Here is a 19,955-nt window from a genome sequence, read left to right as displayed (position 1 = left end):
ATTTACAAGAACTATTTTATTTAAATGTATATATGTAAGTCTGCATGGATTAAATAAAGTTATTCCTCTCACTCCAACCCTGAGGGAACTAAAAAAAAAACACTACAGTGTACCTTTTAATCATTTAATGAATTAGTACCATAAAAGGTTGTTCTAAAATGCAAGAAAAACATTTTGGTGTTCAGTTTCAAGATTTATGTTATCGGCTTGGTGAGTCTTGGTGCATGATCTTTACAAAAATGTGCAGCAGTATTTGAATTCTGTTAAAAGTCATAAAAGGCATATATTTATTTATGGCGGCAGAATGTAACTGCTGCACCATTTGAATTCCAATTGAACATTAGAATAAATGTCTTTAGCTTTGTTTTGAAGTACTTTTGTGTAATAGTGTTTAAAATGCAATGTACAACTGGAATATGAACAAAACGGTTGATGCAATGGTGAGATATTGAGTGAGGACTTGGTCAAAAAATGGTCAAAAAATGGTCAAAAGCACTTAAAGACGTAAAAACCATATGTGAGTGAATGTTAAACATGACTAGAAAGATAGAAAGTCTAGGTGAAACAACATATTAGTCCCAGTAATACCCAGTGCTGACAGTAGATACTTAGATATGATGGGAGATATGTTGGAAATAGAATCAGATGGAAAAGGGCAATATATTTTATGGACGTAGTAAATTTACCAACAAGAATTGTGAATTGTGAGAAGGTCGGAATAAAAACTTCAATATGTCTAGACCATATTTATACAAATGTAAAAATCATCATCGATCATAACTTGGTGGCTATATCAAGGAAAACCCAAAGGAAGTCCCAAATGCAGCACCCGAGCGATAATAAGGCGATCTTACAGACACTTCATACCATACAAATTTATTGAGGAGATATGTATAAACAGAAGAACCCAGATGCAGCTCTGGACATATTCATGGAATTGTTTATGCCAGTTGTAGATAACCATGCACCCCTGAAAAAGTCCACAGTGAAAAACATAAAAGCCCCATTGATGGATGAAGAATAAAAAAAATCATAGTCCAAAGAAACAAGACAAAAAGGATGCTGTAAAAAACGACAGTGCTACACTTTGAAAGGAATATTGTTAACTGAAAAATTATGTATGTAAACTCAATAGGAAAAGGAATATTTTAAAACTAGGATCAGGGTTTCAATTAACAATTAAAAGGAACTATGGAAAACTGTGAATAATATATTGGGCAGTATGGGAAATCTGGTGTAATTTTCTATCGAGGTAGAGGTATCGTTTATAACAAAACCTGAAACAATTTCTAATTATTTTAATGATTATTTTATTAACAAAACAAACATCATTCAAATTAAGATGATCAAACCGAATGGCAAACAGTCCTGTACAAATATAAAGTGTTATATTAAGTTATTCATGAACGAGAGAAACTGTCCATTTAACTTCTTTTAAAAACGGACATGTAAGTGAGGAATACCCAACGCTGTGGACTGAAGCAAAAGTAATCCCTCTACCTAAAGACAGCAGATGTTTCTTAAATGGTCCCAGTAGTGGACCTGTCAGTTTACATCCTGTCTTGGGCAAAGTATGAAGAAAGTAATTACATTGAGAATGCAAAGCATGATATGTTGTTATAGAAGCTTCGACATGTAGTAACATGGTTTCAAAGTTAGCTCTTTACTATTGTGACAGCAGCTAATGGGGATACAAATAAAACAAAAACTTTCAGATCTAGTTCTCTGTCTGAGAGAGTCGCACACTGTTCAGATTCAGTCTGCATACAACATGCCAAATACAAGAGATTTCTATAATGCACAGCCTGTATTATTTGGGGCGAAATAGCACACCAATAGAAAGAAGTTATTTACACAACGTTTTATACCAATAAAACCCGAAGCGAATCGATTTGTATGTGGTTCGATTCCAGCCTCTGGACTTCAGTTCCCAGGTATCTTTGCGCATGCATATAGTATATCGTCAGTTTTAATTGGTGCTTTGTGCCGTTTCGCCAGCCAATTATACAAAAGGATACTCTTGGTGTTTCTCAAATCTCAACTGTATAAAACAGTCAGTGAACGAGAGGTTGGGAATCAGGTTCTTAAAAGATTATTTAAGTTTATCAGCACATATATTTTCAGCGCTTGTTGAATTTAACTGAGGGCAATTTCAAAACATGGGATCGGGTGAAAGTACGACCAGGAAAGTGTCTTTCGGCCTAGATGAAGATGACAGGGTGCGGATTCTGCGTGGAGTTAAGGTAACGCTAGCTAGCTTGCTTATTAGCCACAATGCCAGGTTTACTAACGTTACGTCTTGTGAAGTTATGATAGCCAAGTAGCTATTGCCTTATGGAAATAAACAGGCCCATTGGCTACGTGAACGTTGTCAGAGTTGTTACTGCAGATATGGAATGCTCTGTTCTCAAACAGAACGATTAACTTTCTGTGTTTTAGGTTTCCTGAAGACTTTCATAGGGTTCTGAATCATTGCTGTCTAATGTTTGGAGACCAAGCCTAAAATATTATCCTTTCGAAGCACATATGTCAATATGTAAAAGAGGTTGCAAGAATATTTTTTTTTAGCTAAATCTTCCCTTGAAAAATATTTTTTCTTATGATGAACACATGCCCTAAGGCGTAGGTCCTTGTTTGCATTAGGCATAGTGCCAATAGCTTTATATGTATATGCTCCAGAGGGTCCTATTCTATTGGTAGTTTTTCTACAAAAACTAGACAATGTGTGTGTGTGTGTATACCGCACTGTCTATTAATAGTTGTTTGGAACAGCTCCCAAATATAAAACTGAAATCAGTGATGTTTACCATTGCATGCACATATAACACTTATGCTTTTATCAATAGTTGTCAGAGGATGTCCTGCAACGCATGAAGAATAACAGTCAAACCTCCATAAGCAGCAGGGATAGCCCAGGTATATTATGTTATTTTGGCAATTCTACATTTGGACAGTTACATGAGATTAAATAAACCTAGTGGTGAAATTAATTTTAAATCATGCTTTGATTTTATAGGTCCACAGCCTAAACCCCAGACAGCCACAGCACACACTCCGCCTTCAAAGCCCCAACCAAATTCTCAGTCTGGATCCACTGCTTCTGACAACAGAGAAGAACTCGAAGGAAGGTAGGGCGCAGTGTACCGTTTGTTTGTATTGGTCTGTATTGCTAGACCTTAGGCAATTCTTTTTTCCACTTTTAGTAATTACAGTGATATTATTGCCATGTTGTGATTGCTGGGGTATATTGAGCCTGAACAAGCATTTTTTTCTTTGTTTGATTAAGAATTTCTTCTGGAGGGTACCCCAGTACTATTCCAGACACTTGTATTAAGTTCAAGGCCTAAAGATGTTCTTGCATAGTGGTGGCCCAACACCTAACTGAAATGCTTTGTTGTTGTTTTTTCTTCTTTTGTTACCTGTCTATAGTTAATTATGTAAATAACACTTTTTGTTAAGAGTATATACAAAATAATAAAATGTAAAATATGTTCTTGTGTGCAGGTATAAACAGGAGAAAGCTATTATACAGGAAGAGATGGCACGCATTGCACATAAGGAGAGAGAGGCTGCGCGACAGGACATAACAAGAGCTGTGCATAGAGAGCGACTGCATACGCTCCAAGAGTCAGAGAAGGCCAAGCAGCTGGTGGGTCACACAAACATGCCTACACCTACTTATTTGACAGCATTCTAAGGTAGTTAACAGCAGCTTCATTTAAAAATGAATAACACAATACAATTAACATCACAATAAAATGTATATATTACATGTTTTCTGAAATGGTACGGGGCATGCATTTGCATGGTGAATATACAGAATGCGTAGCCCTGAGATATGGAGGCACAACAATAAACATATTGCAAAACTAGTGCAAGTTACACTTTGAAATGGGTTTGCCACAATTTCAAATCGCTTGTGTTCACAAAGTCCTGCACAGTAAGTCCAACAAGTGTTGTGTAAACATGACAAAAGGGACATGCATTATCTATACACGGACATCATGCTTGGAGTGCATGCCTGTATAAAATGCCACTTTTGCTGCATGCTGCGAGCTCCCTGCCGTTAGAGTAATGACCGAAATAATTTATTTCCCAGTAACACACCATTGAAACTACTGCTGATGGAAAGGGTAATCACATACAGAGCAGCCTACTGACCCTTACACATGTCTGAATTGAACATAAAAAAAATTAAAAGAAACCTAGCCTTGTACATTGTAAGTGTAAAACCCAAACGTAAGTTATCACAACTTATTTCACTGTTGCCATGTTTGCTGTTGATGGCAACCTTTGACTCTGAACTGCCCTCTGGTGGATGTATTGCTTAACATCCTTGCCAGCAAATAGGACGTAGAGGCAAAATGTGGGCAGTAACAGTTACAACATTTGACACAGACTACATTTGAAACAGACTTTTTTTGTCTTCTTCATATATAAAGTTAGTATAAATGAGACATAAAATACCTGTACATTGAGTTGTGGTTGAAGATTTATGTACATGTAACATAACACATTCTTTTTTTTGTGGCTCATTAGGAAATATTGTCATAACAAAGTGTTTTTAACAAGGTTTAGTGGTTAATAATGCTTGGTTAATACTCATAAGTTGATAGAGCCATTTCTTCTCGTTATTCGTTGCAGTCAGACAAAAGCTTCTCAGAAATGGCAACTTTACATGAGAAGGAAAAAACATCTTAAGTCAGTGTAAATAGATTTCAGTATGTTCAGTGTGTCATTTTGGAGTATTTACATTTTGGCACAATGTAAAGAACTACTGCCATATTCGCATTATGTCAAAATGTGAAACACAGCATAAATTGAGATGGATTGAGATGTTTTTTTTTGTCAGACAGCAGTGTTTTTCTGTTAGTAATTGGATTCATTCATTTTTACTGATTGTGCAAGTTTTTCTATTTAGAAAGATGAGAGAGGTCTGTAATTTTTAACATGGGTACACTTCAACTATGAGAGACAAAATGAAGAAAACATTGTACAGGATTTCTGTAGGATTCTGAACAAAAATGACCTGATGAATGACCTGCAGAGAGCTGGGACCAAAGTAACAAAGGCTACCATCAGTAACACACTATGCCGAGAGGGACTCAAATCCTGCAGTGCCAGGCGTGTCCCCCTGCTTAAGCCAGTACATGTTCAGGCCCGTCTCAGGTTTGCCGGAAAGCATATGGATGATCCAGAAGAGGATTGGGAGAATATCATGTGGTCAGATGAAACCAAAATAGAATGTTTTGGTAAAAACTCAACTCGTCGTGTTTGGAGGAAGAAGAATGCTGAGTTGCATCCCAAGAACATCATACCTGCTATGAAGCATGGGGGTTGAAACATTATGCTTTGGGGCTGTTTTCGTGAGATTTTAAACCAGATTGGGGCCATGTATCGTGAGATTTTAAACCAAAACCTCCTTCCATTAGTAAGAGCATTGAAGATGAAACGTGGCAGGGTCTTCCAGCATGACAATGGTCCCAAACACACCACTCGGGCAATGAAAGAGTGGCTCTGTAAAAAGCATTTCAAGGGCCTGAAGTGGCCTAGCCAGTCTCCAGACCTCAACTCTCATAGAAAAAAAAAAAAAATGCCCTAAAAAAAGCCCTAAAAAACATCACTGCTCTAAAGGAGTTCTGCATGGAGGAATGGGCCAAAATACCAGCTACACTGTATGCAAACCCGGTGAAGACTTACAGCAAACATTTGACCTCTGTCATTGCCAACAAAGATTATGTTACAAAATATTGATTTGAACTTTTGTTATTGACAAAATACTTATTTTCCACCATAATTTACAAATACATTCTTTAAAAATCCTACAATATGATTTCCTGAATTTTTTTGGTCTCATTTTGTCTCTCATAGTTGAAGTGTACCTATGATGAAAATTATAGACTTCTCTCATTTTTCTAAGTAGGAGAACTTGCACAATCAGTGGCTGACTAACTACTTGCCCCACTGTATGTATGTATGTTTTTGTTTTTTTGTTTTTTGTTTTTTGTTCTAGTAAACCTAGATAATTAGAATGCATTGATTTAATATATTGTAAAGGTACATTTATAAAAGTGTATACCTTCTAATATTTTATAAATTAATTTAAGATATTAATAATGTTTTTGAGGAAGACCCTGTGTTGTCAAGGTAACTTGAAATTCTTTTTATTTTATTTTAATATTCGTTAGGTTAGATGTGCGGAAACCTGGATACCTGCTCTTTGTCCACCCACACAAAAAGGAGTAGCTTCACATAGGATTAAAACTTAAAACAGGAAGTCAGAACACAAAGTTAGCAATATGATTGAAATGATGAATTTCTGCAGTTTTTGAAGTTTTTAGTAGTCCACAAAAAACAATTAATGGAAGTTGGAGGTTTTATTATGTGGACAGCAATAGTACTTGGTTAATACTTGAGAGATAGACTAGCTGCACTGTGAAGTTGCTCACAGGTTGTAGATATACAAATGGTATTACTTTGTAAGTTGGTGAAAATTGCTTCACACGATTTACATATATGAAATGGGTCTGTACGAGAAGCTGCTGGACCAGGTATAACGAAAAAATCAGTCAAGTTTAACATTAAGTCTGGTAGTTTATTTCTTGTGGCTTTTGGACCTAAAAGGAGAACCTCAGTTGTGTTACTTTTAAGAAGGAGGAAGTTATGTGACATCCAGAGTTTTGTATCCTTCACACAGTCCTCAGTTTTCTTTAATCTAGATTTATCATCAGGTTTGGCTGATATAGAGCTGTGTGTCATCTGCATAACAATGGAAATTAACCTCCACTTATATGTCCGCTTATAACTGCCCAGTGATAACATGTATAATGTAAATAATAGCGGTCCTAAAATGAAGCCTTGCGGAACTCCATATCTTACTTTTGTGTAATTTGAAGATAAATCTTTTACCTTTCTGAACTGTTTACATTCGGTTAGATTTGATCCACAATGGGGCTGTTTCTGTGATTCCAACCATGTTCACCTTTCTAAGAGAATAATGTGATCTATTGTATGAATGGCTGCGCTGATGTCAAGTAGGGCTAATAATGATACAGAGCCTTGATCAGAGGCAAGAAGGAGATAGGGCTGTCACTAGGGCTGTCTTCGTTCTATGATAAGGAATTTATCATAATGACATTTTTACTCAGGTATGAGCAAAGTTGTTGGGCCACAGCTTTATCTGATATCTTGGATATAAACGTTAAGTTTGAGATGGGTCTGTAATTAGACAATATTTGGTTTCTTGATTAAGTTAAGGGTTTTGGGTACATGCCCTAAGCTAAGGAAAGAATTTACTACTGTTAAAAGAGGTCTGATTATAATTGAGGAAATATTTTTTTCTAGTTCTGGCTGTGGAAGTGGGTAGAAGGCTTCCAGCCTTTGTTCTACAACTAAGTTCTGTTCTAAATCCACTACACCAGGTGAAGGCCATGTTTTATTTAATAATGAGGGTTGGATTTGTTGTCTAATATTTTCTATTTTATTATTTAAATAGTCATAAAAATATTACTGGTTAAAGTAGCTGGGATCTGAGGTTGAGTATATTTCTTTTAGTAAGTTTAGAGATCTCACTGGGATTGTTTTTGTTCTCCATCAGCGAGGCCAAATATGCATTCTTCAGAAAATGTTTTGAAAATTATTATTATTGCTAATATTCTATTACACTTTGTTATTTTTACAACAATGATACTAAAAACAGGCATTCCATGCTGGATGCAATTATCTAAACATACTGTGATACATTGCTAATTGGTAGATAGCAGGGGGTTTGTAAACTTGATTTTGTCAGAGAAAGGTACTACCCACTGTACATCCCCAAAATTAAGTCTGCATCTTAGACATTCTGCATGTGTGCGTGACAGGACTTTGTTGAGTGCTTCTTTACCATAACTAATATGCAACCTTACTCTTAAACTCTGCAGATGAGGCGGCAAAATTACTTGTCACCCAGATTCAGGAATCAAGGCTCATATGCATGCTTGTGATACTTTAGAAGCCCTCACAGTGGAGTGCAGATACAGAGATGTCACTTCAAAGAGTGGTTATCGATTTGTTATATACAAGCTAAATGAAACTTAGTACAAATAAGTTAACAAATTAAAATATCAAATCTAAACAAATTATTTGGGCTAAATCTTTTAAAAATTGTTTTATTTTCCTATGTGCATGAAGTGTAAGAAAATATGTGCACAGCCCGCCTTATCTATGCTCATATCATACCCACACAGCAGTGCACAAACCCCGAGCATGACATTATTCTAGAGTGCCTCGCCTGTAGAAGAATGTTATTTTTTTTTGTATTCTGTTTATTGTTGATGCCATTGAAATAGCAATCCGCCAAAGTCTGGCTCTTAAGGGGAATGGCAAGTGACACACTGATTGGTTTATTGCACGTTACGCCCAAAACACGCCCATGATTAAGTGACTTGATACATGGCTTTTGCACATTTTAAGCCGTGTTACGATTGCAAAGACAAGTTGACATGCCCTACATCAAGCTATGCAGTGCGCGGTTGACCGCTTGCCTGTCAGCTGATTGGCTGGTTTTGAATGGTTTTATTGCTCTGAGGTTTGATTTTGTCCACTGAAAATGGTACACCATTGGAGTGACCCTCATTATTCCAAGCTTTAAAAATGTATTTTCTTCACTATTTTCTTAGAAATTATTATTCGGCAGAATTTATCCTAAATATTGAAGTGAGAGTATGGTTCCCTCCTTGCACACTAGTCAAATACATGTTTTTATTGCATTTACAACCATGACACTTTTGGTGTAATTCCAAACTTCAAGTATGCAGATGTACCATGCTTTTAATTAATTGGCTGATGAGTTTATTTAGATGCGAAGTTCAGTAAGAGTAGTGACTGCAAAACAAAGCATATAAGTCGGTGGCATTTTAGGACTGAAGAATTAAGAATCTTTGCTGGCTTCCTAATGAACACAAGCTACTGCAGACTGAGCCCTACGTCTCCTGTAACACACTGCTGCTAGTACATAGTCATAGGACACCATAAGCACTTATAGGAGAGTGATGACTGCTCAGTTTTGTATGTGTGACCAAACGTTGCCCTCTGGCATCATTGTGTATTCGCAGAGTGCCTAGCATTAAGCTAAGCAAAAAAAAAAAAATTCTAATTCAAAATTGTAATAAAGCTCATAAAACATTTTTGCAATGCCACACCAAACTGATGAAGCAACTTATTATGTTTAGTTTTTTATATATATAAAGCACTTCTACATTCTAATAAAAAAAAAAACCAAGAGGTTTTCTAGGAGCTAACATTAACAGTATAAGCTGTTAAAGTGATTTCTTCAGTACTGTAATGAGTGGTCTTGCATGATGATTTTAAAGGTGAGTGAATAATTCTCATGAAATGAAGTAATCTCTTTATCTTTGTCTCTTAGTTTCCTAAGACCTGCCTATTCCATCCACTCCATTTGTGCTGGGGGACCTGATAGGTGTGATGATAGGTCAACAGGTGTTTGTGTGTGTGTGTGCGTGCGTGCGTGTGTGTGTATGTGTGTGCCAGATTTGACTGCTAAAAATCAGCCTAGTTCTGAAACAAGATTGTGTACAGATGAAACCAAGATTAAACTGAGTTAAGTATGGAGAAGGAAGTATGTCAAAGCATCTAAAGTGAGAAAACTCTTTTGGTGATGTTCATGGATTCCAGACTTCACACAGTCATTACTTGCAAATGTTTTGCATCACAGTAAAATATATATGTATATGAATTATTATTAGATATTCAAATGACTTTTAACCTGGGGAAAAATGCTGCAATTCCTAAATGGCCATTGCAATTGTTTTTGGGAAACCCCTTGATTTAAAGCTGAAAGTCTACACTTTAATCAGACCTTGATTGCTTCTTTTTAAATTCATTGAGGTGATGTACAGAGGTAATATTTACAAAAATATTCACTGTCTGAATACTTATGGATCTGACTGTTGGTATTTTCACAGAATTGTTTTAGGACACATAGGGCAAACTAATAGCGCATAATGTAATTGCTAAAGTAAGCAATTTTTTTTTCTTTTCAGTTATAGTTTTGGATAAGAATTTAAGTGCTTTTACCTATGTCGTTGCTTTGTGTCCTGGTTTTGTTACACACATTGTCATCAAAATGCTTTATATTTTATTACAAACGTGATGCAAGAGCTAGTATTTACATGTTGCGTAAGTGGGAGCGCGATGACAAAATTATTTATTAATTATTAAATGGTTGAATTGAATTATTGATTGTGTTAATTGATGAAAGAATTATCGCTGGTTCAATTAGTTATGACCAGAATAAATCGGGCACCACCCAGGACTCTCACCCAGGACTGTAAAATTTACTTAACTAGTTATATCAATTTAGACTGCCAATAAAGCTTACTTTGATATGCAGTTTGGCTTAGAATTAAATTCAATCTCTATTCACAAGGCAGTTCGATTGCTCCAGGGACCCAGTCTCTTTGTATACACTCATGCTAGTTTGTAATGAAAAAACATTTATTAAAATAAACATGTAATGATGGAGATAATTTCAGGTTTATAATCTGAATGTAACGTTCCTGCTCAAGTTAAACTCTAGGCACCAGTAGTTTGCACATAAAGTTGATCACCTTACTTTGCTGCAGGGTCTGGAGTTTTGAAGTAGGTCGACTCTAGGCGGGAGGTCTAGTCGAGTGCCCAAGACGTTTTAATAATCTTGGTCCAAGGTACTCTCCTACATGCATACACAATTAAATGTGAACTTCAGGACGTCAGCTGTCCACCAGTGTTTTCTTTAATAACCCGTTGCTATTTTATTTATTTTTCTTTAATGCCAGCATTCCCCTTGTCCTTATCACATAAGTGTATTTACTAATCACATGGACTATGCATTATATTACTGTAAAAGTAGAATTTGTGAATATGTAATGCAAACATAATAGTATAAAAATAATGTAATAATAAAGGAATAGCAGTGGAGTAATCTCAAATAGACTTGTGTTGTTGTGACACGAGATGACAAATAGACAAAAGAGAGGTGCATAGCAGAGTCTGTCACAGTTTTGATTGGACAAAATAATTGCAATAAACAATAATATTGTCAATATTGTCAAGACCATTTTATGTCACTGATATAACATAATAGCTTAATAAAGCACTTATACCCTTTTAAGGAACAATGACATTTGATAGTTAAATAGATCAAATTTAATAGTTAAATTAATTATAGTTAATAATAGAAATGTAATCCGCCAGAGAGCTGAGGAGAAAAACAGAATAATGTGACTGGCTAAAATTCAGGTGTCGTTTATTCTTATATAACAAACACACAAGTAAGCACAACAGACAATATCTAGGTGAGTAAAAATGAATGAGATTATGCCCACATATTGTACAATAAGTCGATAATGTAATTATCATGACCAACCTAGTCTGTACTTTCTCTCCTTTTTGTATATAGAGCACCGCATAAGCATGTCTGAGTTAGCAGTGTTGTAATTTAAGACAAATGTGTGATATTGACATAAAGGATACAAAAATTACTGATGGTATGTAAGCTTCTATTATATGTTGGCTGCGATACATTGTTGTTACAATCTTCTGTGTTATCTACATTTTTCTGAATTTTTTTAATCTTATCTCCATATCTCCTTATCTTCCTTCTCAGCCTGCCTCAGTGCTGGACAGTTGGGTAAGGATGGCTGTGCCATCTCTGTCATGCTCTCTTTCTATTCCTGTTGCTCCTGACTGGTCCCTATTTATTTATTTAATTATTTATTTTTTATTTATTTATTTATTTTATTTATTTTTATAAACATGTTTTCGTTCACATGCATTAAGTCCTGATAGTGAGCATGCAAACCATGTTGTAGTTTTTGGTAGCAGTTTAAAAGCCACCCAGCTAATCAATTGCTAAATTAGCAAATTGCAAAATTTGATATGCGTGCTGATGATAAATGCTGCATGCTTTAGATAAGAGGCAGAGAAAAAGAGGTTATTATGGTAGCCCATAATTGTGGATTGCGATTTGTTGCTTTACATTGTTTGGTTGATACAGAACATGTTATGCTCTTTCAGTGCCATAGGGTATGCATGTGCATGCAAGATAATATATTCTTTTGCTGACCTTTACATATTCGTACATGCAGAATAATAAACATCAAATAGCAAATGTTGAATCTTTGGAGTGATTTCATTCCATCATTTTCCAACCTGCTGTGACATGGCACCTTAGATGCATAGTTCTTTAGTTATGTGTGTGTTTCTATTTGATTAGGGACATTACTGCTCTTGCTATGCATTACTGTGCATCTGCACAATTGTTTAAATCCATACTGTGTTTGCTTTTATTTGGCGATGCTTCCTTTTCTGCTTTCCAAATCAATGTAGTATGAGGATACACAGTATCCATTTGCAAAAAATATTTTAGGTGTCAAAATATTTGATACCTTTTAATCATCCTCTATGTTTAGATTTTCATCTGATTTTTGTGATGAAATCCTCCCTTGAAACTTGTGTATTCTTTTAGGTAATGATTGTTTCTATGTCTCTCAATTTGCTCGTTTTGGAGTATGTCCATGTTGCATGTCCATGTTGAGTTCCTTTTCTAGGTCTGAAAACATTTGCATAATATATTGTACACTTCTGTTTGCTTAAATGCATTTATAAGCAGTGCCATTGCTAGAAATGTGAACTCTTTACAGTTTTCTTTATTTTTGACTAAATTTGGCCTATGTTACTTAGATATTCATTAAACTAGATCAAGTTAACCCAGTTAATCAAATCAAATTTATTTTTACAACTGTTGTTATTACAAAGCAGCTTTACACAATCAGTAATTAGTTAAAAGACAAGAAATTAACAACGTAAGAAGACCCTCAGAGCTGGAGGAAGAAACCTTGGGAGGAACTAGGACTTACAAGGGGGACCCATCCTCTGGTCAGAACTATGTATAAATTATTGATCAAAGTCACCAAACGACCTAAACTGTTGTACTGCTCAGGTGTGCAACATATTCTTAATCATAATATAATAATCATGGTGTAGAATATCTTTATATAGTCATGGCAGTGATTGTAAAAATAATGAGAGTATTGATAGTTAATAGGTGTAATCTTAATAGTGGCAGGTTGTTAAGGTCCATTTAGGTTTTAACATGGTCATTAGGCAGGTAGCAGTGGTAGGAGGGTGTGCAGCTGGTCTGGTCTGGTCTGGGTGGTGGGGGAGCCTGGTGGTCGGACTGGTGGGTGGCAGCTGGTCTGATGCAGAGGGGACCCTAGCTGTAAGTCTTCCAGCAGGTTGGGCTTGATGAGAGGGTGACCATTTACTCTAAAAAGGTAAAGAGACAGAGTTCTGAATGGATTCATATAGAGCAGAGAATGTTGAGCAGTATCAGTTTGTAGAGAGCAGAGAATGTTAAGGTAGTATCAGAGTGTGGCTCACGCCTCTGGCAGGTCTGACTATAACAGCCTAATTAAAAGGAGAGAACCAGAAGGTAACACAGACATGGGAGCATGCTGAAACACTGGCGTCCATCTGCTCCACCATTCACAAACCTGAGTGATTGCATGCAAGCCAGATGATGGCTCCATCATCTCAGTTTACTACAATTCCCTGTGTCTGTAAACCTGTGGATCTGCAACCTTTATCTAAGGGAAAACATTACTTACCAAAAGCTAAACTAAATGTGAGATGTGTTTTCTGCCTAGGTTTAAAGATTAAGACTAAGTCTGATCATCATTCTCTGGATCTCAATCATTATCTGGAAGGTTATTCCAGAGTTGGGGGGCTTTATCATAAAAGGCTGTTTTGTAAGGACCCTGGCTGTAGGATTTTAAAGTAGTTGAAGTTTATTGAGGTTCCTGTGTACTAGCTAGTTTGGCAATGTGCCTAAAATGTATAAAGACTGTCCTTGTAATATTAGCTATATGTTGCTCAAATTATAGATCTGAATTGAATATGACACTAATTTTTGCTGCGGGACCAGAAATAATGGAAAAATCTGCCAAGTCTAACATTTAAGTCTGAACACAAGTGAAATGGGGATAGAGCAAAAAATAAATAAATGAATAGATATGAGACAAAAAATTTAAAAACATCAAATGATAGTTAACAAGTAACTGTAACAAGTAAAAGTTATAATAAAGAAAATGAATGTTTTTATGGAAGTAAAAAAAACAAACAAAAATCACAGTGTTAACTAGAATCAAATAACCGGCTGGATGGAGGTAGTTTCGGACAAAAAGTTGAAAATGTTCATGTGACTTCAGTGGGTGAAGCTTTAGAGTTTACTCTAGTTACTCTGTAGTTAAAAGCAAAATTTCCCAGTAAAAACTTTTTGTATCGGAAAGGTAATTCAGTCACTGATCTGGTAATTTTATTTTATTTTTTTTATTTGTTTTTCCTCCCCCCCTTTCTCTCTCCCCTTCATTGCACATCGTCCCAAGCCATTGCAGAATTGATTGCCAGTTAATGGAAATGCTAGAAGGATTCAGAGTAATTTACAGTGGTTATTAAATAATAGGTCTTATAATTATGTTTAAAACAATTATTAAATTAAAACATTTGTTTTTAATTTAATAAGGTTTGCAAAATGAAATCACAGTTTGAAATGTACGCAGAAATTCATTATTGCAAACATTTCAGTACTTTGTAATGGCACAAATGTTTTTTGTGCTTTGTATGGTTTGTAGGGTAAGCAGCTTGAGAAGAAGGAGGCTGAACTGAAAGCACTGGATGCATTCTACCGGGAGCAGATTGCACAGCTAGAGAAGAGGGTTAGTGAACGTTCTGTACACACCCACAACTACACTCTAATTGTCACACATTAAAACTAATGTTGACAATAACAAGCAGCCTTGTGGTATATGTTTGTGATGATTACATTTAATTGGCTGCTGACACTTTTTTGAACACAAATTTTGGGCCCTGAACATTATCTTGAAGGTTATTCCGGAGTCACACAGGCTGTAAAGAATAGCAGCAACCCAATGGGAATCATAAATAAAACATTCTACTTTGGGAGCCCCTGTCAACTGTGGCAAATAGCAAATTAATTTACTTCAAAGCTTTAGGGGGAAACTAATTGCATATTATGTTTTTGGGGTTGGTAACTAGCGCATGAAGTGTGAAAGGATAGCACTGCAGCCTTTACCAAGAACTAGGTGCTTGCAGACACACTAAAATGTATGTACATATTTCATAGAATCACAATGTCGCACTTTCTACGGACCTCTTTGCATCCAATATAGACTTACTAATAAGAACAACGTGCTTACTAATAAGAACAAGGGATCATGTGATCATGGTACCAATCATGGTCTCTCTCTCGTTCCTCATCTCTAGAACTGTGCTTACCTTAATTGATTTTTCTTTACCTATATGACCTATTTGTTTTGTTTTTTATTGTTGTCAAAGAGATGTCCGCAACTCTCAGCAGGTATTTTGGCCCACTCCTCATGAACTACTCCAGTTGTCTCAGGTTTGAAGGGTGCCTTTTCCAGACGGCATGTTTTAGCTCCTTCCAAAGATGCTCAATAGGATTTAGGTCAGTCTGGCTTTTTTGTGAATTTGTTTTCAACAATGGTGTCCTCCTTGGGTGTCCTCCTTGGTCGTCTCCCATGAAGTCCACTTTGGCTCTGGCACTGGTGTCCTTGAGCTTGAAGTTCACAACTCTTTCCTTCGCTTCTGGCCTCTGGTCCATGTTAAATGTGGTATGCACCATGTCACCAAACAGCACAGTGACTACCTGTAGCCCTATATATAGGTCCAGTGACTGATTACCAGATTTGTGGACACCTGTAATGCTAATTAGTGGACACACCTTGATTTAACATGTCCCTTTGGTCACATTATTTTCAGAAGTACAATCATTAATTCTGTTGAAGCATCTCATAGAATTTTGATTTATTGTTACTTTTGTCAGATTTAAGTTATTTCTGTGACCATTGTGGGTTTTTCTTTCATTAACTGAGGGGTACTGTCATGGCGGGTTAGGCCAGACACAGAGGGATGAACACTCGCAGAGATGGGTCCTAAGCAAGTAGTTTATTAACAAAACTCAAGATAACGCAAGAGGGCAAAATAAGGCAAAAGAAGCAGCAGCTACAGGGTATAAAGGTGAACACAACACAAACTTGATAAAAAGAGAGGGCGAACAAACACACCTGCGACTGGGGGAACAAGAAGCGCTAGACCAGTGCTGAGACTACAAATAAGGGGGGGAGGAAGCTGCAGAACCAAAACGGCTAGGCTGACCAAACCTGGCACTGCTGCGTGAACGTGGGTCGTGAGAGTTGTGGTAAATCCTGGCTGAGAGGTCCTTGAATTGCCGGGTGGCCTGCTCGCGAACGAGGAAGTAGAGCAGAAGCTGGTCTTAACACACCGTAAGCAGTATAGGGGAACCTCTCGGGCTACCTCAAGGTTTCAAACCATACAATTCTCGGTGTCAAACTAAGATATATATATATATATATATATATATATATATATATATATATATATATATATATATATATATAGTATTAATAATAAAGTGTCTGAGTGCAGTGGTGTTGGTGAATGGTTCACAGCTTGTTCAGGAACCTGATGGCTTGTGGGTAGAAACTGTTCATTAGCCGGTTTGTTCTGGCCTGGATGCTGCGGTACCTCCTGCCTGATGGCAGTAAGGTGAACAGGCAGTGTGCTGGGTGACTACAGTCCAACCGGATCTTCTGGATTTTTCTCAGGCAGTGGGACCGGTAGATGTCCTGCAGGTCTGGAAGTTTGCTGCCAATGATGGACTCCGTTGTCCTCACCACTCTCTTCAGGGCCTTGCGGTCGTAGGCAGTACAGCTGCCGTACCAGACAGTGATGCAGGCCGTGAGGATGCTCTCTATGGTGCATCTGTAGAAGTTGGTGAGGATGTCAGGAGGCAGACCAAACTTCCTGAGCCTTCTCAGGAAGAAGTGGCGCTGACGGGCAGACCTCACTGCTTTGTTGGTGTGGAGTGACCAGGAGAGGTCATCAGTGAGGTGTACCCCGAGGAAACTAACATTGCTGACCCTCTCCACTTCAACTCCATTGATGTATAAGGGAGAGTGACCACCCCTCTGCAGCTTCCTGTAGTCCACGATCATCTCCTTAGTTTTGCTGATGTTGAGACTGAGGTTGTTGTGGTAGCACCACTCTGACATGGCGCTGACCTCGTCTCTGTAGGCAGTCTTGTCTCCATCTGTGATGAGGTTTAGGATTGTGGTGTCATCAGCAAACTTGAAGATGATGTTGGATGTGTGTCTGGCTACACAGTCATGTGTAAACAGGGAATACAAGAGGGGGCTGAGGACAGAACATTGAGGAGCCCCTGTGCTCAGAGTCAGCGTGGACAAGAAGCTGTTTCCTACTCTCACCACCTGGGGTCTACCTGTTAGGAAGTCAAGGACCCAGTTGAACAGATGAGTTCAAACCCAAGTCTGTGAGCTTGGGGATGAGTTTAGCCGGGATGATGGTGTTGAATGCTGAGCTGTAATCTCTGAACAGCATTCTCACATAGGTGTTCTTCTTGTCCAAGTGTGTGGGGGCAGAGTGCACTGTCAGTGCAATAGCATCATCTAAGATAAGATAAGATAATCCTTTATTACACACAATATAAATAAGAATTAAAAAAGCAATAGTAATATTATTTATAGGTTATTGCAAATGACTCTTAATTGCACGTGTGTCTGTGTGTGTGTGTGTGGGGGGGGGGGTATTGCACATAGTATTTTTACATTGAGGGACCTATGTTCCCTGAACGTGTGTGTAGTTAAGTGTATGTGTATGTGGAGTAGTGCTGGTTGTGCAGTCTGACGGCAGCAGGAAGGAAGGACCTGTGATACCGCTCCTTCACACACTTGGGATGAAGCAGCCTGTCACTAAAGGGACTGCCCAGTGCTGCCAGAGTCTCATGCATGGGGTGGGAGCTGTTCTCCAGCATGGATGCCAGCTTGGTTGTCATCTTCCTGTCTCCCACCACCTGCACTGGGTCTAAGAAGCACCCCAGGACAGAACTGGCCCTCTTTATGAGTTTTAGTCTCTTCTTATCTGCCATCAAGATGCTACTGCTCCTGCAGACCACTCCGTAAAGGATGGCAGATGCCACCACTGTGTCGAAGAAAGTCCTCAGGAGTGCTCCCTGCACCCCAAAGGACCTCAGTCTCCTCAGTAGGTAGAGTCTGCTCTGGCCTTTCTTGAAGAGTGCAGCAGTGTTGACTGACCAGTATAGTTTGTTGTTCAAATGAACACCCAGGTATTTATAAGAGTCCACACTCTCGATGTTCATACCCTGGATGTTCACTGATGGAGGGGGGGTGTCTGCACCTGCAGAAATCCACCACCAGTTCTTTGGTCTTTCCTGCATTTATCTGAAGGTGGTTCTGCAGACACCAGTCCACAAAGTCCTGAATCAGTTCTCTGTACTCGCTGTCCTCCTCATTGGTTATGAGGCAGACGATCGCTGAGTCATCAGAGAACTTCTGGAGGTGACAGGTCGGTGAGCTGTACATGAAGTCAGCAGTGTACAGGGTGAAGAGGAATGGTGCCTAGACCGTTCCTTGAGGGGCTCCTGTGCTGCTGACCACCATATCAGAGACACAGTCCCGTGCCTCACATACTGTGATCGGTTGGTGAGGTAGTCCAGTATCCTGTTCGACAGGTGACTGTCCACTCCACAGTATCCCAGCTTGTCCTTTAGGAGCCCTGGCTGTATGGTGTTAAAAGCACTGGAGAAATCAAAGAAGGTGAACCTCACAGTGCTGCCGTGCTTCTCCAGGTGAGAAAGAGCTCTGTGTAGAAGATAGATGACAGCATCATCCACCCCGATGCCAGGCTGGTAGGCAAACTGAAGAGGGTGCATGGATGGGCTCATGGATGTGTGAATCTGTGGATCTGTTGGAGCGGTATGCAAATTGGTGAGGGTCCATGGTGGACTGGAAGCGAGGAACAGATGTGGGTTTTGACCAGCCGCTCAAAGCACTTCATAGCTGTTGATGTCAGTGCAACAGGACGGTAGTCATTCAGGCAGGTGATAGCCGGTGTCTTTGGAACTGGAACAATTGTGGTTCTCTTGAAGCATGTGGGAATCACTGACCGTCTTAGGGAAAGGTTAAAGATGTCCATGAAAACCTCAGCCAGCTGGATGGCACATGCTCTTAGCACCCCACTGTGAACGCCATCAAGACCAGGAGTTTTGCGTGGGTTAACTGCCTTGAAGGATCTGACCACCTCAGACACAAAAATGGATGGAGCGCTATTGCATACTGTTGCACTGTGTGCATTATTTGTCAACATTTTCAAACGCCACTGCCCTGGTGGAAACAATAAATCCTAAAATCACCCCTAGGGAACCACATGCTTTAAAATGCCAGTGTAACAAGGACTGGATTAACTAGTTCCTATGTTAAGTAGGTAAATATCACTGAGTGGTTAAGGCAGGCCGCATGTGCAAAAGGACTTTATTAAGGCTTAGACAAAACTCCGCATCAGGACAGGCAGAGGTCAACTCATGGGCAGGCAAGTATATATTGGGCAAATCCATACTCCTGTATCAAAAACAAGCAGTGTGTCAAAAAAACCAAGTAAACCAAGCAAGCACGGGGTAGTGTCACGGAGACTCCACACTCGCACACTAAACAAAGGAGCTTATGTGGAATCCTAATCAGTTCAGAAATGACTGCACCTGTGTGCCTGGAGCAGATCCTCAGGTGAGAGGCGGAGCCTAGTGCTTGTGCATTGGCTCCCCACTGAGGCCAGCAGAGGAAGACATTACAGTAACTACATTTTAATGGTCAGAATTAAAAACCTGATTGAAAGTGAAATGCTGTGAACATTCCTGCATTATCGAAATTAAAATCACTTACATATTATTTAATATTATTTTTAATAGTAATACAATCTACAAATGTCTTTTCATGTGTTGCTTAAATACATTATATGCAAAGTAAATCTGATATCACTTTTTA

General features: G+C 38.3%; 1 protein-coding gene across 3 annotated transcripts in view; it reads left to right on the top strand.

The window, feature by feature from the left end:
• The first annotated feature begins 2,006 nt into the window (after positions 1 to 2,006).
• chchd6a (coiled-coil-helix-coiled-coil-helix domain containing 6a) overlaps positions 2,007 to 19,955 on the top strand; it is a 55,903-nt gene continuing 37,954 nt past the window's right edge. Inside the window, exons 1-6 of one of the 3 annotated variants that reach the window (XR_011977489.1) lie at positions 2,007 to 2,243; positions 2,847 to 2,916; positions 3,017 to 3,128; positions 3,505 to 3,649; positions 11,648 to 11,671; positions 14,673 to 14,756. Coding sequence is in view for 2 of the 3 variants with exons in the window: in XM_072656554.1 (XP_072512655.1) it covers positions 2,160 to 2,243; positions 2,847 to 2,916; positions 3,017 to 3,128; positions 3,505 to 3,649; positions 11,648 to 11,671; positions 14,673 to 14,756 (519 nt within the window). In the remaining variant the exon portion in view is untranslated. The remainder of the gene's footprint in view (positions 2,244 to 2,846; positions 2,917 to 3,016; positions 3,129 to 3,504; positions 3,650 to 11,647; positions 11,672 to 14,672; positions 14,757 to 19,955) is intronic. The other 2 variants (XM_072656554.1, XM_072656556.1) reach the window with 2 other exon arrangements.

This window comes from Salminus brasiliensis, chromosome 14, assembly GCF_030463535.1.
Source record: "Salminus brasiliensis chromosome 14, fSalBra1.hap2, whole genome shotgun sequence".
NCBI classification, from domain to species: Eukaryota; Metazoa; Chordata; class Actinopteri; order Characiformes; family Bryconidae; genus Salminus; species Salminus brasiliensis.
This window is presented reverse-complemented; position numbering and strand designations above follow the sequence as displayed.